The sequence below is a fragment of the Hirundo rustica genome, chromosome 6, assembly GCF_015227805.2.
Source record: "Hirundo rustica isolate bHirRus1 chromosome 6, bHirRus1.pri.v3, whole genome shotgun sequence".
NCBI classification, from domain to species: Eukaryota; Metazoa; Chordata; class Aves; order Passeriformes; family Hirundinidae; genus Hirundo; species Hirundo rustica.
In genome coordinates this window covers 53,826,708-53,854,326 of record NC_053455.1, presented here as the reverse complement: position 1 = coordinate 53,854,326, position 27,619 = coordinate 53,826,708, and the positions used below count along the sequence as shown (strand labels likewise).

The 27,619-nt window shown below is 40.6% G+C and overlaps 1 protein-coding gene across 1 annotated transcript; it reads left to right on the top strand.

Annotated features, from left to right (window-relative positions):
- Nucleotides 1-2,209: 2,209 nt before the first annotated feature.
- Nucleotides 2,210-15,359, top strand: LIN7C (lin-7 homolog C, crumbs cell polarity complex component). The gene is made up of 5 exons (XM_040068026.1): nt 2,210-2,269; nt 7,448-7,566; nt 8,659-8,730; nt 9,083-9,292; nt 11,849-15,359. Exons 1-5 carry the CDS (start codon nt 2,233-2,235, stop codon nt 12,002-12,004), a joined length of 594 nt encoding a protein of 197 aa, XP_039923960.1. The 5' UTR covers nt 2,210-2,232; the 3' UTR covers nt 12,005-15,359.
- The last annotated feature ends 12,260 nt before the right edge of the window (nt 15,360-27,619 follow it).

The following is a 27,619-nucleotide window of genomic DNA, read 5'->3' as shown; positions in this document are numbered from 1 at the left end:
ATACTCATATGTGTCCTTTGGAAAAGTCTCAGGATTTAAGAAATATTGCTGAACACTCATTTTCCTCCATAGGCTAATCTGTCCAAAGTCTGAGCAGGTTATTTAAAATTTCAATCACTTCTAACAGAATGGTAGCTCCTGCACCACTGATAAAAACATCTGGATTTTATTCCAGAAGCATTCTACAATTACGGCTGCTAAAATACTTTTTCTCGTCAGAAACTAGTCTATGAGGATTTAATTTTGTTCACCTGCAAAATTTCATTTGTATGACCTTTTCATTGAAATGCACATGCAGCAGCCCTCAAACTGAGATAAATTGACATTAAAATAAATCACAGAAAGAAGTGAGTACATCACTGCCACACTGGCGGACACTTTGAGACCTGTTGAGAACTATTCTCTTTCAAAATATAAAATACAAAATGCAGACTAAATCAAAGCCAAATGGGAAGAGTTATACCCTCAGAATAAATTAAGAGCATATAAATACATGTTCTGAAGTAGTCTACTCTTTTCCAAAAGAAATTCACACAGTAAGTATGTCATGCTTGTACTTGCAGTGATTTAATACAGATGGTAAATTCAATACATTAGCCCCACAGAGAGATTAAACTGGTGCCAAACAGGAAATATAAAGCATGTCTCACATTTCACACAGGCAGAACAATATTTATATGCATATATAGATAGACACAAAAATGTAATATATATACTGCTCGCCATATATTATCAGTTAATTTATATATACTTATATATATTCTTGTATTTATTATAAAGTACTGTAATATATAATACAAAAACATAAAGTCTAACAATCACAGAATGACAGAATAGTTGAGGTTGGAAGGGACAACTGGGGATCATCCAGTCAAGCCCTGTATCAAAACAGGGATCACCTAGAATAGGTTACATAGGAACTTGTCAGAGTGGCTTTTGAAGGTCTCCAGAGGGAGAACCCACAACTTCCCTGGGCAGCCTGCTGCAGTGCTCTGCCACCCTTAACATAAAGAAGTTATTCCTCATGTTGAGGTGGAACTTTTTGTGGTTTAGTTTGTGTTTTAGTTTATGGCCATTGCTCCTTGTCTGGTCACTGGGCACCACTGAAAAATCTGGCACCACTCTCTTGACACCTGCACATTTATATGCGTTGATGCGATCACCTCTCAGACTTCACAGCTCCCACAGTCTTTCCTCATAACAGATGCTCCAGAGCCCTACACTTTCTTCATCAGGCTTTGCCCAACTCTGCAGCCTATCAAGGTCCCCCTGAATGGGAACACAGCCTTCAGGTGTATCAGCCATTCCCCCCTGCCCAGGTTAGTACAGTCAGCAAACTTGCTTAGGGTGCACTCTATCCCTTCATCCAGGCTGTTGATAAACAGGCTGACTGGACCCAGAATTGATCCCTGGGGAATGCTCCTGAGCACAGGCCTCCAACTGGATTCTACTCCACCGATTGTAACCCACTGAGCTCTGCCCTTCAGCCAGGTCTTCATCTGCCTCACTGTACATTCCTCTAACCCATATTTCCTGAGCTTACCTACGAGGATGTCATGGGAGACAGTGTTGTGCAGAAAATCATGCTGTGAAAAGCCAGAATCCACAAAGGACACAGAGGAGTCCTGTAACTTTACTCGAATAAATGGAGAGAGACCTAAGGCCTATACTTAGGGCGCTATATGGGTCTCTCTTCCTTTATTTGAAGGAAATTGCAGCACTCTTCTGTCTCCACTAGGCTTTCCGCAGAGCGTCAAAAACCTTGTTAAGTCTAGGTAGACAACATTTCTCTCTATACGAATATGCATATGTATGTATATTTAACATTATTCACATATTTAACATATGTATATATGCCATCTCCAGGGGTACTCCGATTGCACAGAAAGATCTGCCCTCGCGGTGTGGTGTTTTTAGCGTCTAAACAGTCCTCAGCCACGCTAAATGATGGTGGGAAATCCGAAGACATTTTCTAGTGCAATTCCCACCAGGATATGAGCATCACACAGTCCAGAGGAGTAACATCCCGGTACACTGGCGGATAGTCAGGCAGCTGCCGGCCTGCACTCAGTCCGGCTGTGCCCACCCAGGCTGAGCAGCAGCAGCAGCAGCAGCAGCCGCCCGCACGCCACTCACGAGGTGCGGTACCGGTTCCGGTTCCGGTTCCGCCACCGCCTGGCCCCGCCCTCTTCCGGCAGCGCGCGTCACTTCCGCCGGGCCGGGCAGGAGGAGATGGCGGCGCTGGGAGAGCCGGTGCGGTTGGAACGAGGTGAGCACGGCCGTGGCCCGGGCGGGCGCTGCTGCTGCACTGTGCTGCGGGCGGGCGGTGGTGGTGGTAGTGGAGCCCCTGACCCGGCCCGGTCTGGCCCGGCCCCCGTCACGCAGTCTGTTCCGAGCCCCCGGCCGGCCACCCCCGTTCCCCGGCCCGGCCCGAGGCCGCGGGGCGGCGGCAGCAGTAGCCGTGCCGCCCGCCCGGCCTGGCGAAGGAGCTGAGCCACTCCTCTCCGCCGGGCGCAGCCGCAGTTGATTTGAACAGCTGATGTGATTTGAACTGGTTTCCGTCGCTTCTGGCTCTTTTAAGGGTGTCGGTGGGACCGACCTCTTCGGCTTTGCTTTATGCAGCTCCCGGAGGTTTTCCTGGCGTTTCAGTTTGCGGCTGAGTTTCCATAGGTGCACTCGCCTAAGGTCGTGTGTCGCTGTGTCTGTTCTGCCTTCGCTGCTGTTAGCGCTTCAGCCAGCTCTTACTCGGCCTGCCATCTCTTGGTTTCTGTTTCTCTTCTGGAGAAACGTCATCTTGAACATAGCAGAATTCTTGGAATTCTAAGTTCAGGCCGTTAGTTGCGTGTTAAGAATAATAATTTACTTCTTTTATAGACGACACATGAAGGGGTCCCTTTACACTTGTTCATGATTGTCCTCCATTACCCTCTCATGTTTATGTTTTCACCCGATTTTCCCAGTATGTGGTCTTAATTTATATTGTTAATACATGCAGTGTGTAACTGAAATTAAGAGCAAAACAGATGAAGTATAAAACTTAGTTGGTTATTTTTGTGTAGTCGGTTTGTGACATTTATCTACAGCTTTTAAGAAACAGTTACAAATTTTCTTCCATGTGATTACCTGGTATTGTGTAAGGTCCACAGATGCTTATATAACAATATAGATGATTGGTTTACTGGTATGTATTTAGGACAGTAGGGATTGGAAAATGAAATTTGCATGGAAAATGATTACTGGTAATTAGAAATAATGTTTCTGAAAAGAAAAACAAGTAGGTGAAGTATAGGTGATTGAATGATCTGACTTTTCCCACTACCATTCCCACTAGGACCACCACTTTTGTTCAGGGTGCTAGATGTATTTTTGTGGCTGTATAACACACTGTACATACTCACTTTATTTTTCTGGGACTGTCATGTTACCTACTGAAGAAGTCAGTTATTTTTTTGCTAGCCCTGCTTCCCATTCCACAAGGGAACCACTTGTAATGTGTGAGTTGGCCTGTAAATAGTGAGTTATGTAAGGTCTTGGCTTCACACGCCACAGCTAATATACTCTCTATCCCAAAGCTTGTTAATTAGGGCAGCTGCTTCAGCAATAGATTAGTTGCACTTGGAAGGTCTGCAGACTTAAGACTCAGATCCTATCCTTCACCTCATTACCCTGCCACTATGCTCTGTCCATGAAAACAAACAAATCTGCAGAGTTACTTAGGGATGAATGAAACAAAGGAGCTATTTGGTCTCCAGGCATATTGGTCTTTTTAAGAAAAGAAGAAAAAGAGAGCCCCTTATAATGGATCTGCAAAAGCAAGAGCCTTATTTACAGAAATAAGTAACTGTTCATTGTGTGGGGTTGACTGCACAAAACCTTATGATAAGTCATAATTAGCTTGAAAGTGAATGTCACTAATGTTGTTGGCATATAGCATAAGAAAAGAGAGAATAGTGTAGAAAATGAGCCGATTTCAAATCGTTACCTTATGCTTACCACAGGGCAATTGGAAATTCTTGTGTCTTTTCTCCTCCAAGCTGCATTGCAAGCACCACCACCCAAATTCACCAGAGGGCAGGAATGAAACAACAGTTAACATTTCAGTTATTCTTACAGTTTAGTGGTGACGTGCTAACTCTACATGCAGCTTACGAATCTAGAATACTTCAACACAATCAGTGGAGGTGGTTAATCAGGAGTATCTAGGAGGATGCTGCATTTTTTCCATTTTTGTGTTTTGGTCACACATGCTTGGAGTGGTAGCATCTTGCTGGCTTTTCCCTTTTAGTTTAAATCTTTCTTTTTTTCAGGATTTCAATCTAGTATCCATTATCACAAAAAAATGATTTGTGGAGTACAGGCAATAAGGTATAAAAAGGAAGAAAAGGTGAAAAGAGTAATTTTTCCTTTATGTATGTGTTATAAATGAGGAGACATACTCCTTTATTCCATTTTCAAATTAAGCAATTTATTAATTTTGTGTTCGGCAAAAAGGGGGGAAAACAGCACTGGGTGCATGGGGAGTCACCGCTCTACGCAACTGTTGATTTTGCAGGTATTTATAAATGTTCATGTTAGCAATCCCCTCCCAGCTTCTATTCCCTGTTAGGGGGTTTTAGTTTCCATTCCTCGTTGTGATGTCTAGTTTCCATTCTTCATGGTTTCTGGTGGTCACTGGGGGGGGTCAGAGTCTTTGTTCTTCACCCTTCGCTGACCTCTGGGTCTTTTCCATGGCAGTTTTGCTTTGCTTGCATCATTATACATATTTTTATCTAACACAAATCATAGCTTAATTTCTCACCTATGGACTCTTTTTTACAGTTAGTTTTATGGTTTGGGATTTTTAATTGTCCACCTCTGGAGTTACATCTTGTTGAAATCCATCACTGGAACACTTCTGTACTATTGATTTTGGTCTCTGGTGCTGAACAGTTCACTAAGCTATAGTGTTTATATTGTGAGGAAGACAGCTTTCAGCTAATCGTATTCCAACTAGTGATTCAGGAGAAAGCAAATTACATCAGTAATTTGTACAGTAATTTGTGCGATTTGACACAGTGGTCAACAAGCTTTTCTAGAAAAATGAAAGGAGGTGTGTTTTGCCCCTTATTCCTAGCAAAACTCTTTTTCCTAAAGCAATATTCCTGGGAGAGATTGAATACTCAGCTTTTGACTTGTGTTGTGCAGTGCACGTCACAAGTAGAACTTTACTTCTACCACAAGTAGAAGAAAGTTGTGTTCCATTGCACATCCACAGTGGTATAACGGGTTCCTCTCAGTAACATACAACAAAACAACAACTGGGAGCGAAGTGTCCTGCTGATGGGATCTGTTTTCTCTGTCTACCTGAGTCAGAAGTGTGGTGTGATAAAAGTTTTATTGAGTACTGAGGATCTAACTTTCATGCTGTGTCTGACCTCTCTGGCTTTTTACTTTATAGCAATAGTTTGGTCCTTTGATCTGAAAACATTTTATAATTAAAATTTCTCCTCTGCTTTGGTTTCATCTAAAATGAATCCAGTTCCGTGTATCCTAATCATTTCTTGAAAAGCTGATTCTGTGTTCTTCGTCTGTAGTTAATGAAAGACACCACTGGTTCCCAAACAAACCGATTTTACCTTTGGGTAAAAAGTGCTGTGTCATTAAATGTTTTGTCTGTTAAGAGATACAGGTAGGAAGCATATCTAATTTAATGACAAAACATGAAGGTGAAATAAAGAAAAACTATCACATGGAATTCTGTTGTCTTCATTTCTACAGCTACTCCTTGTATCAGTATATTGTTGTCACCATTTAATATTCCTTGCAGAATCCTAATCTGATAACAAGTTTGTATACCTTACATCTTAATATGGTTCATAGACCATAGGCTCAAGAATGGCTACATGGAACTGTAGTTTTTATATGCCTGTGATAATAATTCGTCTGAAAACATCTGCAAGTATTTACGCGATAGCGGTGCTGTAATTTATAGATTTGCTAGACATTTCTCATTAATATGTGGAGTGTTGTCAGATTGGAAATGCTGCTATTGCCATTTGATCATACTACTTCAAGTTGATCAGTGGGCTGCTTCATGAATTAAGTACTATATGAATCAGTACTGCTGTTGCTGAACACAGGGGTTACTGAGAATGTTGGTGATTTTGCATCAGCTAGAATGTCTTTAATTTCACCAACTATTTTTGATTTTAAATGAAATACAAAATATGTATTAGGAAATAAGCTGTAAAAGTGTAGGGGTTTTTCATTTTGCAATTATGCAAATATGCATGCCTGTGTAAAATGTGTTCTCTGTAGAACATGGGATTATTAGTAGATAATTTAGATTTTGATACTGCTTTGCTTTAGGTAACGGATGCTTGTAAAGCTTGGAAATGCTTGCCAGGAAACACTAAGTTCTCATGGCACATGGAAACATTAACTATCATCATAAATAATTTGAGTCTTATGACTGTAGTACTTCCCACAAAGGATTTGTTTCCAGGCATGGATGACCAGTCTGTGTGGTTAAGGTACGCATTGTTTAATCAACCGCACAACCTGGTCTCGATCTAGTAGTTTGTAAAATGTGTCTGATAATTCATGGGAGTGGACAGAACATTGCCATGGGCTGTGTCTTGCCCGTCCACTTCACCCTAATTTCAGAATGTGCACCCCACTACCTTTTCATCCTGAGTTCTCTCTTTTTACACTCATATTTTAGAAGTTCATGACTGTTGCACATCCTCTCTACCTTTGAGTAGATGTGCATGCACATGAAAAATGAGTACCTAAAGGTTAATTACAGAAAAAAGGAAGTAATGCATTTGGGACATCATCCTGTTCTAAAATGATCTGTGCATTATTTTATATAGTAGATTAATCACTGCTTTTTTGTCTTTGTGATAATGAAAGCAATCCTTTCTATCTGCTTTTCTAAGAGTCTATTCTAGTTCTGTTCAGGAACTTCTGTGTTTCAGAGTAATCACTAATGTACCAGTTTGGAAGTACAGGTGAGGGCTAATTTTTGAATATAAAAGGAATGTTAGAGAGCGTATTTGATAATACTGTAGCTGGTGTTTACAAAATGCCATAGAGTATTATGAAGTATGCACTACCAATACTTTAATACACATACTAATATTTCAGTCCTTTGAGGAAAAATTGGATTGTGTTGGCAATAGGTCTATGTCAGGTAGCTCCAGATATGTTACAGATATGTTGCTATGGTTGATTTATAACAGGCTGAAAGTACAATGTTTTATTGTAGCTTTTTGTAAATACATAGTTTTATGGGAAACAAAACTTGAAGTCTAGTTCTAAAGTGTATGCAAGTGCATACACACAGACTGCTCCATTAACTTAAAAAAAAAAAAATTTAAAAAAAACACCCCCCCAAAGATACCTTGAGATTCTTCAGGCATTCCTCATTACTAGTGCTTTTTTTTTTTTTTTTTTTTTTTTTTAGACATCTGCAGAGCAATTGAATTGCTGGAAAAATTACAGAGAAGTGGAGAAGTGCCACCACAAAAGCTACAGGCATTGCAAAGGGTCCTTCAAAGTGAATTCTGCAATGCTGTAAGAGAGGTAAGTTAGCTTGATGTAAGCAGTTACCATCAATTTAAGACAAGTATGATTTTCTTTATCCTTTTTGTGCCCCCTGCAATAAGCTGATTTTGAACTTCATAAAGCTGTATTTAATTTACAGCGCTTAATAGAACAAGCCTTATTTTTAAGTAATTTCAAAATAAAATAATTTGGGATACCACAGGTGTATAAAATAATGGCTTAGTAGCAAATCACTTCTTATAGGTTATTTTGAGAGTCTGTCCTTACTGGCAGCTAACAGGGTGCTATCCACTTGGTATGTAAGAATAGACAAAGTACCAATTGCCCGTGTTATTTTTAAGCCAAATCTACACCATCTTTAGGTGGAGTCTTGTGCCACCTCATCTTCATTCCAGGTATTCTTTTGGAGATCTTTAGATGATTGGATGTGTCTTGCTATTGCTGTTGCTTATGTTAATACTGATGGTAACAGCTGGAATGATTTTTTAAAAAATCTGTTTGCAGACACAGTGTCATTTTGATGTTTTCATCCTGTTGAGGACACTGTACTCAGCAAGTACAAATAGTTGGCAAAGAGATGAGATGTGGGTTAGCCTTCAGTGCAGCACCTCCTTAGCATTAGTATTCTTAATGTCTCTGTGTATTCAATCCTATTTTTTCTTAAGATATTCAATTAGTTGCCAAAGTTGAAGGAAAATTTGTGAGTTTGTGAGGAAGGATGGGTTGTCAGCAAAGCCTTAAAGGGCTTCCCTTAAGTGTTTTTGCTTGCATCTGTATTGAAGAGTTCCAGCTTGAATCAAGCAAGAGAAAATAGTCATCATGCCTCGAGTCAGGTGTGCAAACCTAGCTATAAGCATTTCCAAAGTCCTGGTGAAGTTTGAATACTGGGGAAGGAGGGAACACTTAGGTTGAGACTGAGCCATAAAGATGCTGAGAGATTTGTTTCTTCATAGAATGTTAGATTGCCTGTCCTTGTTGTGTATCAGGGAGTAACATTACAAGTCTGTACTTTTAATTTACACAGTTTTGAGTTGCACCTGATATTTTGCTGCATTGCCTAAGCAGAAAAATACCTGCTTTACTCATACTGAAACTGTTTTGTTTCTAAAGGTGTATGAACATGTATACGAAACTGTGGATATCAGCAGTAGCCCAGAAGTTAGAGCTAATGCAACAGCAAAGGTAAAACCCAAACTATCAACTTGCAGAAATTTTTATACAGTCGTTTATTACTTCAGAAGCAGAAGATTATATAAAATTCAGAAGAATATTATCTAGATGTCTGACAAAATGGATAAGCTTAACAGGTTACTAAAAGGTATAACAAGACTTGTTTTTAAATTTCTTTCATTTCAGTTTTATTCTTGGAGTTCTAAATTTTTCATGCTAGTGTTGGTATGTAGGGAATTAATTCTCTCATTTGTCTTAGCATTTAAGTAGTTTGAGATATATTACATCTTCACCCTGCACACTGTGTCTAGCTAAAGGGACTGTATTGAATTTCTTATAAATGAGAAAATCTTGTTTCTCACAGGCCACAGTAGCTGCATTTGCTGCTAGTGAAGGTCATTCTCATCCCAGAGTGGTTGAACTACCCAAAACTGAAGAAGGTCTTGGTTTCAACATTATGGGAGGCAAAGAGCAAAATTCTCCAATTTACATCTCTCGAATTATCCCTGGAGGTATAGCTGACAGACATGGAGGCCTGAAACGTGGAGACCAACTGCTTTCTGTAAACGGAGTGGTAGGAACTGGTTTTCTCTTTTCTTTATGTAGCAGTAACGGCTTGTTTCCACTTGAGGGGGCACAGAGAACACACATGGCACAAGGTGGTTGTGTCTTCTAATCTTGGCAAAATACTTTCTTTTAGTCCTCAAAAAAGAAATTTGCTTTGGTTTCTGTCGAGTTGTGTGCATTGAGACTTTTAGGATTATGCTTTGTTTATCTGTCTCAAAAAGGAACTATCTATATCAGTATTTCAGATTCTGAAGGGCTGTAGTCAAAGAATTTTGTAAAACACAAACTGCTTTCCTTTTTCATCAAAGTTTCATGATGCAGATTTTTACTAATAGCATTTTCTGCATCTTCTAAGGTAGGTAATAAATTATGCTTTGTTGCTTTTGGTTGACCAGATTCTCATTTTTCCCAGTAAAAATGCTACTGCATGATGAAAGCTGTAAAAGCTATTGCATGATGAATGCTGTAATGAGATGGAACTACAAGGTGTGTTACCTTGTATGGTATTTTTTTTCCTTCCACTTAACTATACTGAGCTTCAGAAGCAGGCTTTTTTACTGTATTTTAAGAAATATATGTCTAAAATGCCGATGGGTTGTGGGTTTTTTGGGTTTTTTTTGGTTTGTTTTTTTTTTTTTAGTAAGTGTCTTCTTATTAACAATTTTTTTTAGTAAGTATCCTCTGAAGAATTAACAGTAGAAAAGGTAAAACAAAGGGAGGCTGGAAAGAAAAGGTTATGGGCAGGTTTGACTTGAGGCAGCTTTCAGTCATATGCATGTAAATATCTCCCACTTGCTTTTATTTACAGAGAGGCTCTATGCAGGCTTAGAATTAATATTTTCATCATTACATCTGTAAACCAAATTTTATTTTAAGACTGAGGGTCAAACTAGATCTGGGCGGTTTTGACTCTTGAAAGGAATAGTGACTGAGTATAGATACTGGGTATCTGTACTCTAGGAACTCCTGGCTAGCACAAATCTCTGACATACTCCTGACTGTCACCTGGGAGTCTAGCTGTCCTTTTCAAGAGACATAAGAGAAATCTTAGCTGTAGTGATGCAACTGTCCTTGCCTTAGCCTTCTGTTATTAGGAAACAGTGAGGGACTGGTGCAAAACTCTATTCAGATAAGTCCTTCCTCACCCACAGACTGTCTTAAAGACAACAAAACCACCACTGCACCCAAAACCGAACCTGACCATCAGGCAGTTGGTACAGCTAACAATGACTCTATATGTGCATGCACGTGTAAAAATATATATAGCCATTGTAAGAATAACAGTGATTGCATAAATTGCTGTTATGAATGCTAATGTAGTCTCAGAAAAATCATTGTCATCTGATATTTACAGATGGAATCCTGCCATCATAATACATGACAGGCGTTTTCTTACGATTATAATTTATACTTCAATAATAATAAATGCTGCTGCCAAGACTGCAAGAAATATGACTGAAAAACGGGTTTATTTTTTTCAGCTGGGAGATCTTGAGTGTACTCCAGAATTTTAGAATTAAAATTTTGATAGAATTAAACAGATCTCTACAAACCTTTTATTACCAGTTTTAAACTGAACAGCCTACACATCCACTTGAATAACAAAAATGAAAACATTCAAATGTATGTCTTGTCTAAGTCTAATAGAAGAGAAATAATTTGGGGGGTTTTTTTAACTGTTGTTTTTCTTTCTGAAAGTAACTTTATAGTAATGGGGAAACCCTCCAATCAACAGGTACATCACCTGCCTTCTAGCTTCTAATAGCACCAGTGGGAGGTAGGCTTGGAGAAGTCCCGTCATTGTGTTTAATAAGTTTGGGAGAAATAAGTTTTGCTGATAAAATATATGCTGTCCAGGAATGTATAATTGGATGTAGTTTTTGAAAACCGTTGCTTAAAAATTGTAATTAGACGAATATAATATAATTCTAAGAAATTCCAAGAGTTGTTTTAGGAAAGCATTTTAATTCTCATCTTCCTGAGGTGGGTTAGGCTATTGATAATCAGTTTAGTGGAAGTGAGTTTGAATGTCTTTGGTTTACTGAGAGATGTGTGGAGCACTAAGATGAGCAACACACCATTGCAAGCACTCAGTGTGCACTGTTTTGCCTTGTGATGCAAGGTAACATCAAGAAGGCAACTATCTTGCAGCTGTCTGTGGCAATATATTAAGCAAATTGAGGGTGACTGCTAAATTTAAAATGCACGCAAAAGAAGAAAAATAGTATTAAATTTTAAGTAAATGTCCTCCTGAAGCTTTTGATTTTTAAATGTAATCTCATAATTGACTACGGTTGTCATAGAATGTAATTGTTCAGCATAAATCTGAACAAGATTTTTGCATTATTCCTTTGCTAATACTAATTAGCATTTTTATCATCACTTGGTTTGTTGAAACATGACTCCTGAAATTGCATTACATTGTCCTTATATAGTCTTGAAAATAGAGTGCATCTAAGTAAATGCATAAATATAATTGTTTATATAGAATTGTACCAAAAAAAAGAAAAAATCAGTTTTCAGTTTGTGTCTTTACTAATACTAATTATTTTATACTTCACAGAGCGTTGAAGGTGAACACCATGAAAAAGCAGTAGAACTGCTGAAAGCAGCTCAAGGAAAGGTTAAATTAGTTGTGCGATACACACCAAAAGTCCTTGAAGAAATGGAGTCCAGATTTGAAAAAATGAGATCAGCAAAACGAAGGCAGCAAAATTAACAGCGTGCAATAACTTAAAAGAGAAAATATATATTCCTTTTACATTTTATAGTTTCTTTGTGACTCAGTTGATCCATTGCCTGTCATAAGACCCTCTCCGTTTCATAGAATCATGGAACAATTGATGTTGGAGAGACTAGATCTAGTCCATTTCGCAGCTCAGAGGAGGGCCAGCTAGAGCAGGTCGCTCAGGAGCGTGACAAACTGGTGTATTAAACTTCTCTAGGGATGGAGACCCCAGAGTATCTCAAGACAGTCTGTTCTAATGCTTTGCTCTCCCTTACACTATGAAGATCCAATCCTATGTTTTACTGGAGCTTCTGTTATTTCCACTTGTGCCCACTTCCTCTTGTCCAGTCACTAGATTTACTGGGAAGAGTTAGGCTCTTCTTTACTCCTCCCTTTGAGGCATTTACACAGGTTGGTAAGATCACCCAAGCCTTCTCTTCTCCAGGCAAGAGAGACAATCCCAGTTCTCCCAATGTCTCCTTGCCTATAAGATACTGCAATCACTTAATCACCTTTGTGGCCCTTAAATGGATTCACTCTTGTATGCCCATTTCTGTATTGGACTGGGGAGCCCAAAACTGGACGCAGCACTTGAGCTGTGTCTCACAAGGACTGAGCAGAGTGGAAGAATCGCCTCCCTCAGCTTGCTGGCAAATGGTCTTTCCAGTGTAGACCAGGAGACTGTTGGGCTTCTTTGCTGCAGGGCACGTGGTGGCTCATGGCTTGCTATTGTTCTCTGCAAGGATGCTTTGCAGCTGGTCAGTCCCCCAGTCTGTACAGGTAAACGGGGTTATTCCCCCCAGTGTAGGACTTTGCACTTTTCTTTGCTGAGCTTCGTGAGACTCTTGTTTGCCCATTTCTCCGGCCTGCTGAGGTCCCTTGGAGTGGTTTGCTGAGAGTGTGATCTGTCCCATCCCCTGGGTTGTTAATAAAAACATGCAAGAGTATGTACCCCAGTATGGGCCCTGGGGTGCACTGGTAGTCATTAGCATGTGGCAGGACATTTTGCCACTGATGACAACAATCCTCAGCAGTTCAGCCAGATTCAGAATGTTTTCAGTCTCCTTGTGTTTCACAGTTTAGGAGGAATGTATAGGTTTAGAATGGCCTAAAATGCCCTGGAAAAGCATATATGGTGATATTTCTATTGATTTTTTTTTAATAAGTCTTGTGTCAGACTTTTAAGCAAGAAAGTGAATTTACAGATTTTTCAAAGGCATTTAATAAGACATAGTTGTACAGTCAGCATCCTTTTTTTCCTGTTTTCTTTTGACATTAACATAGAATATGCCAGGGATTTTGCTAACTGATTTTAAAAAAAGATTCTTATGTAGCAGTATTTTGGCACTTTTCTTAAGAATATGTTATATGTCAACTACAAAACGTAATCACAATCTACTGTGTAGCTTATAATGATACCAGATTTTGTAATGTTTTTGGTAAGTACATTGTTTTTACACTTCTGCTAGATTATAATTCACTACTCTGGAAATTGTATTACATCTCCTGTAAATAATTTACAGTTGGTGTTCTTATATAATGATGTTGTAATAGCCAACATTTACAAATTTGCAACAATCATTCCTGTAATGTACATTATTTTGTACTAATTTTAAAGCAGTTATGAGGTAGAACATGATTGCTATATGCAGTTCTGGATTGACTCTCTAGATGTATTTTTATATTGAGAAACAGAGGATATATAAATGCAGTGCAAAAGAATTCCAGATGTTTCCCTGACTTTCTGCTGTGTAAAATAATTATCCATCTTAATTGTCATACCATTCTTGTCTATTTAGTATCTTTTATTGTAGTCTTATTTACATATTGAATGTATTGGTTCTGGAATTGTTAGTACCTAAATTACTGATTGTTATTAAGAGTAAAACGTTCTGAGTTTTATATGCCAGGTTGCTGTGACATGTGAACTTGTCTGGGGTTTTATTACGGACTGCTTCTGACTTGGGGGATTCTTGTTTGTACTACAGAAGTACTGCATCATGTTTGCTAAATAAGGACATCTCCATCTGTAAACAATTACTGTCTTATCTCAGGTGTTCTTGATGGTGGCATGAGTTTTGTGTAGAAGTTTGAAAATTTCTAGCCAGAGAAACTTTTGGAATCTACCAGGTTTGATGCTGTACTTGTGTGGTTTAGGGTTTGGGTTGGGTTTTTTTAAGCTTCATTTTTTGAAGAATTAATTTCATTGTCTACTGGTTATCAGTTCACTTGTGTGGCAGCTCTGAGTACATCCTAATTGACTATTAATTTGATTTTTAGAGGCTTAAACTGAAAAGTGCAGTTCTTGCTATGTGGCTAATCCCTAGTCTCATTTCATATGAAGCAATATGTGAAAGAAAGGAAAAGGTTAGTAATCTAAAAATGACAGCTTGAAGCTTGTGCTTTGTCAGTTGACCTATTTGGAAAAAAAAAAAAAAAAAAAAAAAAAGGAGCTGCTATGGGCAAGTGAGAAATGTAATTGCTTTCTGCATGTTTGTAAGCATGCTAAGCCTGCAAAGAGAAGTTTGGGAGATACTGGTAATTTGAAAATGCAGTATAAATATTTATCAGTTAGATGACATTGAGCACTGAATTGCATGGTTGGTTTTATGTCATAGGCCTCTCAAAAGGCCTCATGTTACTGATACAACTATGTTGTTGAATTGTATATTTTTATGGAACAACTAATGTTTAAAGTATTGAGACCAAAATCACTAGTTAGACCAATTGTGGATGTGTTTTAATTTAATTGTTAATTAGTAGAGATATGTTTTAGAGCCATATATAAATATATATATATATATTACAGAAAGGTATGGATACAAGATAGGAGTGTTCATTTTACAAACTGTAAATCCCTTGTATTATTGAACAAGAGGTATGTTTTGTTACTCTAATGAAATATTTACTGCAGCTAGAGTTGCTAAATGCAGTAGCATTTTCACTCTGATTTGTAGCATTTGGTTATGGTTTGTCAACTACTACGAAATATGGAGCGGTGTATCTGGGCATATAAATAGTACATGTAGAATTTGATAAAATGTTTTTAAATTGCAGTAACAAATAAAATCAATAACAGTCAACTAATTAATAATCATCTTTGATACTATGAGAACCCTTTAATAATAAGGAAAGGGTTGATTAAAATACTCCAAGAAACTTGATCTCTTTTACTACTGAGCAGTGCCTGAACTGTGTTAATATGCAGTCCCTACACACTTCTCGTACTTGTGTATACAAACAGATTAAGAAGAGGTATCATTTCTGCAAGTAACTTCTGCATCTGTTGCTGCTGTGAAGGATCTTTGGGTTTTATCAACAGAAAAATAAAAATTCACTCTCACACCCATTGTGTTTGCGTGTTTTTCTTATGACTTTCCATTTTGAGTACAGGTTATGGACTGCTTTAATTGGCTGTTTATAGTCTCTAGGGCATAACGTAAACACCTGCATGTGTGTGGGCATCTGAAAAGAGAAACTTTAAATCTTTGATTAGTTTGTCTCCTGGTTGCTTTTGAATCTTCCCTTTTCTTCCCTTTTCTACCCAGTGTTTTGTGATTTGCTGGAGAAAAAGAGTGCAATAAATTATCTATAATAGTTTGAACCTTTTGCACTTTTGAGAGGTCAGCTACATAAATTCAAATATGCATATTATTCTGAGTCAGATATTATCTTTTAGTTGTTTTAATCAAGTATCTCATTCTGAGTCATATATTGTTTGAATCAAGTGTCTCAAGTAATGAGATACTGAATTTCTTTAAGTCCTTCAAAGGACAACTTGCAAGGTTGTTAGTAAAATGTTACTGGAGTTATGAACTGAGATTAACATAGGAGAAAATGCTTCAGTTTTCAATGTAAAATAAGTCGGGGTTTTGTTTATTTTTTTTTTAAATTTAAGTAGGCTGGACTGTGACTTGAACATACATGGAGAAATATGTGAAAATTTGATATGCATGACAGATAACACTTGAACTGGGAATAAAAACACATTTTAAGTTTTGATTTTTAAATAAGTCGTTTCCATGACTTGTCTTATGACACTGAAAGAAGTCAGAAAGCAAAGCTGGAGTTGAATTGATACAAGGAAAGGGTGAGACCATGGTTGGTAGGTAAACATTGGAATTACAGGGAAATTGCATATACAGTGCACATTGCGTTTCTGTGATTCTTTGTCTTCTAAAATCCTGGTGAGAAGCTGGTTTCAGAGCAAAATCTAGGTTGCAGTATGCACTTTTACAGATAAATTGTCCCTAGTCTGGGGAGTCTAAGATGGCACACTCAACAAAAGATATCTGAGATTCAGAAGTGGGCCTCAGGATAAAATTGATTGCTGGTTCTAACCATAAAGAAAACCAGTAAAACTGCCCTTAAAAATAAGGTTGTAAATAATTTGAAGTTTTGATGTGTGTCATGGGTTAGTACAATTTAGTTTTTTAGTCATAGAGGAACGTGGAATGATTTTCCAGGTCAGGACCTGGGAATTGCTTCAGAAAGGGACCTATCAGAGGGTTAGTTGGAATATTGGCATTGGTTTTGACCACCGAAAACTGTCGGCTACGACTTTGGGAAGTACCGTATAAAAGCCCTTGATTTCCTGCAGGTCAGCCCTTTTCCTTTTTTCCTTTGGCCAGAGAGAGACAGGTAACATCGAGCTGGGCCTGCTGCTTCCCCCTTTTTGGGGGGAGCTGGCCTGAGGCCTGGCCGGATTCCATCGGCTCCCGGGTGGGAGGGAAGGAGAGGTTGCTGCTTTATAACAGCTACTTTCTCCAAACTTCCCTGGAGCAGGGAGAGATCTCTGCCGGGCCCCTGATAAGAGCTATGGGCACCATTTAGGCTGAGGCCGCCCCGATTTACACCGAGGGGTGGGCTGAGAAGGCATTTATGATCCTGCCTGTTGGAGTCCAGGGCATTCCTTTGGTTGCCCTGGAGGGTCAGGGACCTGGGCAGGGAGGTCTGGGACCCCAGCCCAGAGCTCAGAGAGACACTGGCTTTGATTTCAGTCCATAGGAAAGGCTTCTTGCACTGCAAGAGGGTTTACAGGCCACAAGAGTGTGAAAAATAGTAGTTTAGTATATCACAGGGTGAAAAAACAGCGGGTTTGGGATTTTTGGCATTGAAGTGAATGGGGCAAGATGGAGAATTTGGGGCGTTGTCTCCTTCTTCTTCCTTCTTGTTCCCTCCATTTCTGCAGTGACGTTGGCACAAAGTAGTTAGTGAGGATTGGGTCAGAGTAAAGATGACCTTTTTAGTAATAGTGATAGACATTGGTAAGAAATAGTAAATAGAGAATACGTAGCAATTAGTATAAAAGATAAGGACAGCCCAGAGACAGGAGGAGTCACCAGTTGTCCGAGCCGCGGCAAACATCTTTTGGACACTGAGAAAATTTTAAGATAAGAACTAATAAACGAAGCATGTAACCTTGAAGACTCCGTCTTTTCCTGCGTTTGGCACAGAGCTTTGCAGAAGGCCAGGACTCTAAAACCACCTGAATGCCGGGGAATTTTAACTCCTGCAAAGGAGAACCCGACACCTGCCTGGTTTTTTTGTGATTCTGGACTGCCTGGGTGCTCTGATCTCTGATGTTTCTGTGTGAGTTTTTCCTCCCTCACCAGCGTGGCCTTGAACATCTAACACCATGAGCTACAGAGGGAGAGAGACTCTGGGCAGATTTAACACTTTCCTGGCAAAATGAAGCTTCCAGAGCTTGGCCCTTCTCTGAGAGAGAAAAGGACAGAGTGAACATAAAGAAGACGCAGCATTAAGTCAGTGGAGCGAGAGTGAAAAGACTATTGGGAAAGGGGGTTGAGGAGTTTGCCATTCCATCCTTATTGAGCCATGGAAATGAACTTTATATGCAGATTATCCCTTTAAATCATGGAAAAATATGCATTTGGGGAGATGATTATTTAGATTTGTGTGTGGATTTGAGCAAAGGTGTTTGTAATGGACTAAGTGATATTAATCCTGTAAGATGCTTGAACAGAGAAGTCCTCTGTGCCAGTGAAGAAGTGAGAAGGTATCTCTGTTCCTTGAGATGATGAATCCCTTGCCTTTGGAGTTATTCATCTTTAAAAGGTGACACCCCAATATGCAAAAGTGTAAGACCCATGACCCATAAGCAGCTTGGGAAACTGCTCCTGGGAGGGGTCACAAAGGCAGGTTTCTCTGGGTGATTGTTTTTGTGACAGTTTAAAAGCCACAAGAGAAATGTTCTAGGTTGTCAGTGGGATGCATGACTCTAAGAGAAATTCTTCTCCTAAAGATTGGTGAAAGACTTATTTTCAAATGGTGAAACTGACTGAAAATTACAAGTTTTGTCTCATTGTGTTGTTTTGTAGGAAAGTGAACAGTTTGTAAGGGGAGGGAAGAGTGTTTTTGGAGCTTCATTCTGTTTTGTTTTAGTTTTTTCCCAACTTTATTTTTCCATTCTTTTAGTGTGTGTTAATAAACCTCTTTGTTTATTTTTAAGGGTGAGCCTGCTTTGCTTTTTCTCCTAGTCTCTCCCACAGAAAAAGAGTGAGTACTAAGACCAGAATTTGGTGAATATGAAACCACTACAATGTGTTATTGTTTCCTGTTGCTTTAGAGACACGTCAGGTTTCAAGTGACAAAATAATGAAACGTAAAACAAGCTCTGTATCCCTCACCTTTGTTAGCTTTAATTGCATGGTTGTTTGGGATTTTGGGGGGCAGGGGTGAGTAAATTGGGCATTTTATTGCTAAACAAAGGTTTAAAATAAGTCTGCACAGACACATGCTAATAATTTTTCCAAAAAAAAAAAAAAAAAAAAGTCATATATTGCAAGGCTTAAGAAACTGCATCTATTAATTCCAAACTGAGCAATCCTCAGATCTCTATGTGACTTTTGTATCTGTTTAATTGTATAATTTGATATATTGATAAATCTTTTCTAAAGAATGGCTTCTGTTAATATAAAAGCTGGAGAAAGATGGATGCATTCCAATATTGCTGGCTGTCTGTGTTCAGTCTTTTAATACCTTACATGGAAATGGTGCCCTGTGGAGACACAGTGATACTGAAACAGTTGTTCTCTGCATCTAGAGTAAATTTCCATGCTGTGTTCCCCTCCCCATCCCCAATTTTCTTAAATAGAATATTTTTATTTTCCTGTTTGTTTGACCTCATTTGATAGAATAGAATGCAAATATGGCTTTAAGTGTTACTCAGGGTTTTGTGTGAAGTTACTGAATTTTTTTTTTTTTTCCATCATACCATTTTAGGCACTCAGACATACATTCTTTGGTGTTTGTTTCTGATTTCTCCCTGCTTTCTAGAAGATAGATCTTTAGAGGGGGAAAATTAAAACAACCAAGCACCTCCCTCCCAACCCCACCAAAAAGTCATCTTCCTGAACAATGCAAGACTAAGTCATCTAATTCTAAAAGTAAGTAAAACTGCCTGTACCTGATTCTTATCTAATTGCAGCTCTGCTTCTCTGCCTAAGCAGTACAGTAGCGTTGTCTGAATAAAATCTAATCAGTGTTGGAGACTAGATGGCTAGCAGCAGGGAAATAAGTCATCAGGTCTTCCACCTACTTCAAGTGGCTGTAAGCAAAAGGCAAAAGTTAGGAATTTATTGCATTCCTGGCCTTGCAGTGGTGTATAGGAATCCTAAGTTTGAATTCGAGTTTGAAAATGCCCACTGTTTACTGAGCATGTACCTTCCATTCTTGTAAACGATAGTGAAATAGAGTGGCCTACTTTGCCTTCCCCTGACATTACAAAAATATGGAAAACAAGGGTCAGAGCAGCCAAGCAGTGTCAGAAAGAATAATTAAAATGCACACGGACATTGAGAGCTATCTGAGGCTCAGGCATTTTTAGACTATTTTCCTTATTGCAGAATGCTAAATTGGATTGTTGTGGACCTGCACTGTGCACCTTAGACACTGATCGTCACACATAATTAGGCGTACAATGAAACTAAAGCAAATATTATTTTTGATAAGTATTTGAGGATTTTTCTGCAAAATCTTCATGGAGGGTTTTAGCAGTCCAGCACCTCCCCTAATCCTCTAAGAATTGGTATCCTATTGTATTTTGCAATAACAGAACAAGTAGTTTGTCTCCAGAAGGCCTCAATCTATTCCTAAGAAATTGTAGTTTTTGTAGCTGGCATCATAAAGAGAAATGTTTCTGAGAAGTGGGAAAAAATACAGTAGAAGAAAATTTAATATGTGCTTTTGCAGTTTTCTGTGTGATTTTATTTGAGGCAATTTCTTGGGTTTTGGGTTTGTTTTTTTTTTTTTTCTTCAAGGTGAGCTGTCCCTCAGAATGAGCAAACAACTTAAGATGCAAAACTCTTGGAACATTTATTAAAACTTGTCTTTTTTTTTTGGCAGGCTCCTGACTGTAACCTTACCAAAGCAGAGAGCCTACAGTAGCCAGGGGTTTTTCAAGTCATCTCTGTGATAAATGTGGAGTACCTAAGAAGTTGTATTTGCTGCTTCACATAAGTATTACAAAATCACAGACTCAATTAGGCTGAAAAAGACTTCTGAGGTTGAGTCCAGCCTGTGGCTAGTCTCTCTCTCAGAGCCCTGGCTAGCCCAAGAGACAAACCACAGTTGGAAGGATTTTTCCTCAGAGCCCCAAAGATCCCAGGAGTAGCTGTGAACCTTTTCCTTTAGAGAGGGAGATCAGGTTCCTGTCGATGGCAAATGAAGGTCTGCACTTGATCCAGGGGAAAACCAGGGCTTTATTCAGTCTTTCTTCTGTGGCCCTACCCCCGCCTGGGTCAGGAGCCCCTTCCCTGTCCCCAAGCCAAGAGGAAGAGTCAGCCCCATGGCCTGGGCTTATATCCAGGGAAGGGGCTAAACGCGGGGACAAGCCACTACCCAATCAGGGATAAGGTGGGAATGGAACAGAGTTGGATTATATTCCAGTGTGGGAGAATGGGCGGGGAAAAGGGTCAGGGATGAACCTCGGGATGTTATATTTTCCAGGGGAACAGGGGGGTACAGAAGAAACCATTACAAAACCCAATATAAAAATGAAATACAATATGAAACCAAATAATACACAGCAACACCAACCTATGAACAAACACCACCTTGTCAACCAGACCATGGCACATCCAGTCTTTCTTAAATACCTGCAGGGACAGTGATTCCAACGCCTCCCTGGGCAGCCCATTCCAATGCCTAATCACCCCTTCTGTAAGAAATTCTTGGTGTATCCAATCTGAACCTTCCTGGCACATCTTAAGACTGTGTCTTCTTGTCCTATTGTTGGTTGCCTGGGAGAAAAGACTGACACTCAGCTGGCTACAGCCTCCTTTCAGGGTGCTGCTGAGTGCATTAAGGTCAGCTGTGAGCCTCTTCCAGCCTGAAGAACCCCAGCTCCCTCAGTCAGTCCTCATAAGTCATGGACTACAGGCCCTTCAGAAGCTTTGCTGCCTTTGTCTAGACCCACCCCAGCACCTTCATGCCCCTGAATTAAGGGGCCTAGAACTGGATACACGACTCAAGATACAGGGGAAGAATCACTGTGCTGATCCTGTTGGCCGCACTATTTCTGGTGGACACCAAGATGCCACTGGCCACCTTGGCCTCCTGGGCACATGCTGACTCATGTTCAGCTACTGTTGAACAGCACCCCTAAACCCTTTTTTGCTGGGCTGCTTCCCAGTCCCTCTGGGTCTTAGACTCTTGCATGTTGAGGTGTCAGCTTTTAAAGATGAATAACTCCAAAAGAAAGGGACTCTTCATCTCAAGATACAGAGCTATCTTCTCACTTCTACACTGGTGCAGAGGGCTTCTCATCTCTATCTCTGTTCAAGCATCTTATGGGACTAATGTCACTTAGTCCATCACAAACACCTTTGCTCAAATCCACACACAAATCTAAATAATCATCTCCCCAAATGCATATTTTTCCATGATTTAAAGGGATAATCTGCATATAAAGTTCATTTCCATGGCTCAATAAGGATGGAATGACAAACTCCTCAACCCCCTGTCCCAATAGTCTTTTCACTCTCGCTCCACTGACTTCATGCTGTGTCTTCTCTATGTCCACTCTGTCCCTTTCTTTTCTTTCTCAGGGAAGGTTTAAGCCTTGGAAGCTTCATTTTTCCAGGAAAGCATTAAATCTGCCCAGAGTCTTTGTCTCTCTTGCTGCAGCTTATGGTGTTAAGATTTTCAAGGCCACGCTGGTGAGGGGGGTAAGAACTCATGCAGAAAACATTAGAGATCAGAGGACTCGGGCAGTCTGGAATCAAAAAGAACCAGGCAGGATTATAAATGCCTTCTCAGCCCACCCCTCAGTGTAAATCGGGGCAGGCCCCAGCCCAGCCAGGCCCGTAGCCGGTATCAGGAGCGCGGCCGGCAGAGCCTGCCCAGCCCCCCTTGCTGGCAGCAGATGGGGCCCAGGGCTGCTCCTCCGGGTCCGGGTCAGCCCAGTCCCAGCCATCCGGCCAGTCTGGCGGGGCCCAGCCAACCCCTGGCTGCCATACAATGTTACCTTTCTTTCCCTCTGGCCAAAGGGAAAAGAGCTGACCTGCAGGAAATCAGATTTTTTTATATAGGTACACCCCCAAAGTCGCATTTGACATTCTCAATGTTCAAAACAGATGCCAATATCCCAACTAACCCTCTGATAGGTCCCTGTCCTTTCTAAAGCAATTCCCAGGTCCTGACAAGGAAATACATTCCACATTTCTCCATAACTAAAAACTAAACTGTGCCAACCCGTGACACAAAGGCTTTGCTGATGTCCAGGTAGATAACACCCATTTGTAGATCATGTCTGAGCTGCTGGTGATGTTAAGCTTGGATCACGCTGCAGTTTAATCATGTACAGCAACAGCTTTAGATAAATGTGAGGATGTTCTCAAATTATAAAGTAAGAGTAATTGTAATTAGACGAGAAGAATAAAATTAGGTAAGGAAAAAAGGGGAAAAAAGGATCATCGTGATAAAAGATTGCCGTCAATTAAGAATTGTGATGTTTCTGTCTTCTGTAAAGCATTGCTAAATAGGTTTGTTGTCCTAGGAGTCCCCAAAAGTTTTTACTTGCATTTTCATGCCCGATAGCAGTTTATCAGGTTCTGGTATGTTTGCTTCCCTCCCCAGTATTCTGCAAAGTGTCTGGTCCCCTTGGAGGACATCAGTGCAAGTATGTGTCAGTTCTTGAATCAGCACTGTAAATACGTACTGTGTTTTACAGAACAAAACTTGTACCTCTCTGCATGGCGAACCTGAGACAAATTACAGGAAATTACCTATTAGTGAGAAAAAAAAGACAACGATGAAAAACTGGCAGAGTACCAAAATCGGATAAATTGGCTTATGCTCAAAATTTTGAAATAGTTTGGTGCCTTGATTTGAAGGACAGGTGTATGCCAAGGAAGGCAGGAACCCCCCTTGGAATGGAGAATATGATCCTCTTCCCTTCAAATTATTACAACTTTGAAATTACAGGGCTTTCAGGCAAAGGTATGGGAAAAGGAATAACAGTTCTTTACTGTGTATTTATGTATAACAAGGCAAACAAATACACAACAGCAAGAACAGAGCCAAGGACCCCAGTGACAGCCCTCTCTCAGCTGTCCGGCACTTTCCGCTGTGGTGCAGTTCCGGTCACAGCCGGCAGGGGCGCTGGTGGCTCCCGGCTGGGCGGGGCCGGCACGGTGACTCCCCCGCGGTGGCAGCAGGGGGCGCTGTGGTGCGAGCTCGGCCGCCCCTGTGCGTGTGGGGCAATACGGGTTGGGCTGGCAGGAGAGAGAGAAAAGGGGCTTTATCTACAACCCTCAGGGGCTGCCAGGCCCAGCGCCCCTCCGGATGGCAAAAATGGGCTGTCGCAGGAACCTTGGAGCAGCAGCTGGAATGCAGGGACCAGCAAAATCCTGGAGCGGTAAATGAGAGGTAGCTGTAAGCTGGAGCCGCGGGGATGTCCCAGCAGACAGAGGGTGTGGGCTCCAGTGCAAGCAAAAACCCCGGAGCAGTAGCAGAGGCATGGGTGGGGGCTGGGCAGCAGCAGCCTGGCTCCTGAACGTGCAGGGAGAGGCTCCCTGAGACAGGGTAGGGGCCTCCGGTCCCAGGGGTTTCCCGTGAAGCACCTGAGCAGATGGTGAAGGTCCCTTTTTTTTTTTTTTTTTTTTTTTTTTTAAATGGAGGTAGGGTGTTAATAGGGTCCCAGTACAATGGCTGGTCTCATGAGCAGAGGTTTACCCACGGCAGGAGAAGGAGGACAGGGCTGGCTCCAGCGGCAGCAGCGAATTCTCCCCCCAGTAAGTAGCAGCTCGGCCATTCTCCTCCGAAGCTGACAGCGAGAGCTATGCCCAACCCCTTCCCCCAGCACAATTCTTCCCTCAGAGAGAAGCCCTCAGGTAAAAGAAGCGCAGCCAGGTGCACTCCCCCGCACCCCGAGCGTGGCAAGTTCTTTGTGTCTCTTAAAGCATAGTTCATTATGATTTCTTAGCAATAGATGGGACAAAATTCCATGAGAGAAAGAAACGAAAGGAAAAATCCTAAACCCCAAGACTGGTATCTGATAGATCAACTTGATGATAAATGCTAATCAGTTAATGTGCTTCCCCTTCTTCCTCCCAAGATACAAACTGGTTAAAATAAAGCTGGGATTCCTCACTTACTCCAGGGTGGCTTGCCTCTCTAACAGAGCTCCGGCTCCATTTTTGTTTCAGCTAGCCTGAGAGACAAGCCACAGTTTAGAGGAGTTTTCTCAGGGTCCCAAAAGCCAGGATACAGCCAAGAATGCCTTTCCCTTAGCACAAGAGAGTGAGACCCCACTGACAGCAGAGGAAGGAGGTCTGTACTTGCTCTGGGGAGTGAAACCAGGGCTTCATTCAGTCTTTTTTCTGTGGTGCTGCCCCAGACCTTTCTCTTGTCAGACTGCCCGAACCAAGAGGCTGGACCACGTGTGGCTTCGGCCAGGGAAGAGGCTAAAGGCAGAGACAAGCCAATACCCCATCAGGGGTAAGGTGGGAGTGGAACAGGGTTGGATTGCATTCAAGGAAGGGAACTGGGAAGAATGTGTGAGATGGGCTGAGGAAAGAGCAGGGACGAACTTCGAGATATTACATTTTCCAGGGGAGCAGGGGAGTACAGACAAACCATTATAAAGCCCATGGTAAAAATGAAATACAATATGAAAACCAAATAACACACAGGAACACTCCAGTAATAAGGACTCTGCCAAAGCCATTTGAGTCAGTTGCCTTTTAAAGAGCTTTTCAAAAGTACAATTCAAGGTCAATTCTACTGAAACTACGGCACTCATAGATTAGTAAGGTCTATACTCCTTCAAAATATGAATAAAAATACAAATTTTTGCTCTGCTGAAGCATTTGGAAGACAAGAACAACATAAAGTGTTAGACAGTGCTGAGGAATCTTGTATTAAAACAAAGCAACACAACGCTTCTGTTTACCTTTAAAGCTTCATGTGCAGAAAGAAACTGGTTTCATGCAGTGGCCTAGTAATTTCAGAGATTGTGCCAAAAAAGCTATCTGGCATAGGTACAACGTGATTTAAAAATCAGCACATTGCATCCAGGATGTTAGTGGGCTAATTTATACTAATAAAAATTCTACCCAAAACTTAGGAGGTGTGCAGTCTTCATCATGATATTAAAAAAGAAACAATTTGTTATCACTGCACTGAAAAATGTTCATTAGCAAATTACTACATTGTGATTGTTTCCTTATAAGACCCCCTGTATTTCTTAATGTGTATTTCTTTTTCCAAAGCCTCTGAAGATTACTTACTTCTTTATATGACTTGGTCTCCACTATAATTCTTAAAATAAGTTTTAAATAGAATTCAAAGCTATGTATTCCTTGAGCTGATCCTCTGCATAGGCAGATTTCACCCTTGAACACTGCTTTGTTTATGTTTTTAATCCCTGGTGTATGTCTTGCCTTCAATTTTATACTGGTTAGCATTTTGGTGGCTTATTAAAAAACAATAGGTAACTTTTAAAAAGTGATTCTTATTGTTTCCTATGGAGCATCTCAGGGAAAGGGGTATGGAACAGGTGGGAGCTGCTCTGGGTGGCTTGAACCCACTCGGATGCTGCCTGGAGAGCCCCCATCTATGCCTGCCCACTCCCCATTCAAAGTGCTCTTCCTACTGCTTCTCAATTGGGACACATATGGTGAAATATACCAAAATTAATAAAATATGTATTGGTAGATATGGATTGTTGCCTTTTCATTGCATTGACCCAGTGACCAGGCTTGGCTTTGAGCTGCTCAGCTTTGTTCTTGCAGGTTGTTTTAACTGTGTAGGTCTTAGTGGCTGGCTCTATCTTCACTAAATTCCACATACTTCTTTGTAACTCTCCTGTCCTGTGAAGTATTTGTTCAGCATATATAAACTGCCCGTGGTCATAAGCCGATTTTGTTTCAGTTACTGTTTGACTTGCCTTCATGATTTAAGTATTTCACTCTAGTCTGTAGAAAATCTTTATTGTGATGTGTTTCTAATGAATATTTCATAGAAGAAAATTTATCCTTAAATTATCGTCATTTTAGCACCAAGCATTCCAATTTCTTTCAAATGAGGGAGGATTCATTAGCTCTGTCTAACTTAAAAAGAGGTTGAAGTGTTACCGAGACACACAAAGCAGTCACACGGAGAGAGAGGTTTCGCAGGGCAAGAGGTCCTCTCTCCGATCCGGCTCAAGGCTGAATCCAGGCAGAGAGAGAGCCTCTTTGTTTATTTCTTACTTTTTATACATTTGTGGGTCTAGCAGATTGGCTTTTAGAGTTTTCACCTCTTAAGCCAACTGGCCAGACCAGCCGTCAGTTACAACTGTTTTCAGGTTAGAAATATGCAAACAAAGGACAGAGAATGAAAAACAAAGGATTTGTTTATGTTACATATGTGGGAAAAAAGGTAGAACTGCCTTTAATATTGTACAGTAACTAAAAGGATCTGACTCCATTTTTATGAACAATTCAAAAGGCTTTAAAAAACTCAGAAAAAACCAAGGTAACAGTTGAGTTACTGCAAAGTGCCTACAAAGTAAAGTGATGCTCGGATCTAAAGCAGGAGGCAAGTGGTCAGAAGAGGAGGAGAGGTGCCCAGTGTTTGCCCCATAGTGGTGTTCTGCCAAAGGCCTGCAGTTTGGGGTGGGTGGGGGGGTTCATCTGAAAGTGGGAGAAGCTTGAATTCTGACCAGGGGTCAGAATTCTGACCAGCTTGAATGCTGAATCACTGTCACAGGTTGCACAGAAGAGCTGTGGGCTGCCCCCAGCCCTGGAAGGGTTCAAGGCCAGGTTGGATGGGGCTTGGAGCACCTAGTCTAGTGGAAGGTGTCCCTGCCCATGGCAGGGGGCTTGGAACTGGATGATCTTTAAGGTTCTTTTTCCACCCAAACCATTCTATGATCAGGCTGCCCATTGCTGCTCTGGGAGGGATGAGTGTGGGAAGCAAGGGAGGTGCCCAAGGAAACAGGGCAGATGCTTTCTGCCTTATGCCTACTTTCATACAGTAAGACAGAGATGTTTTGTACTGTCTACTTACAGTGGAATTGCCTCTAAAAGTTGCAAAGTATGAATTAAAGCCTGTTATTACAAAAAACTTTCTAGCTAGAATGTAGACTGACATGAATAT

Coding starts and splice junctions, on each gene's coding strand:
- LIN7C (XM_040068026.1), top strand. CDS start 2,233: ATGGCGGCGCTGGGAGAGCCGGTGCGGTTGGAACGAG. Junction 2,270..7,447: donor GCCGGTGCGGTTGGAACGAG/GTGAGCACGGCC, acceptor TTTTTTTTTTAG/ACATCTGCAGAGCAATTGAA. Junction 8,731..9,082: donor GAGCTAATGCAACAGCAAAG/GTAAAACCCAAA, acceptor TGTTTCTCACAG/GCCACAGTAGCTGCATTTGC.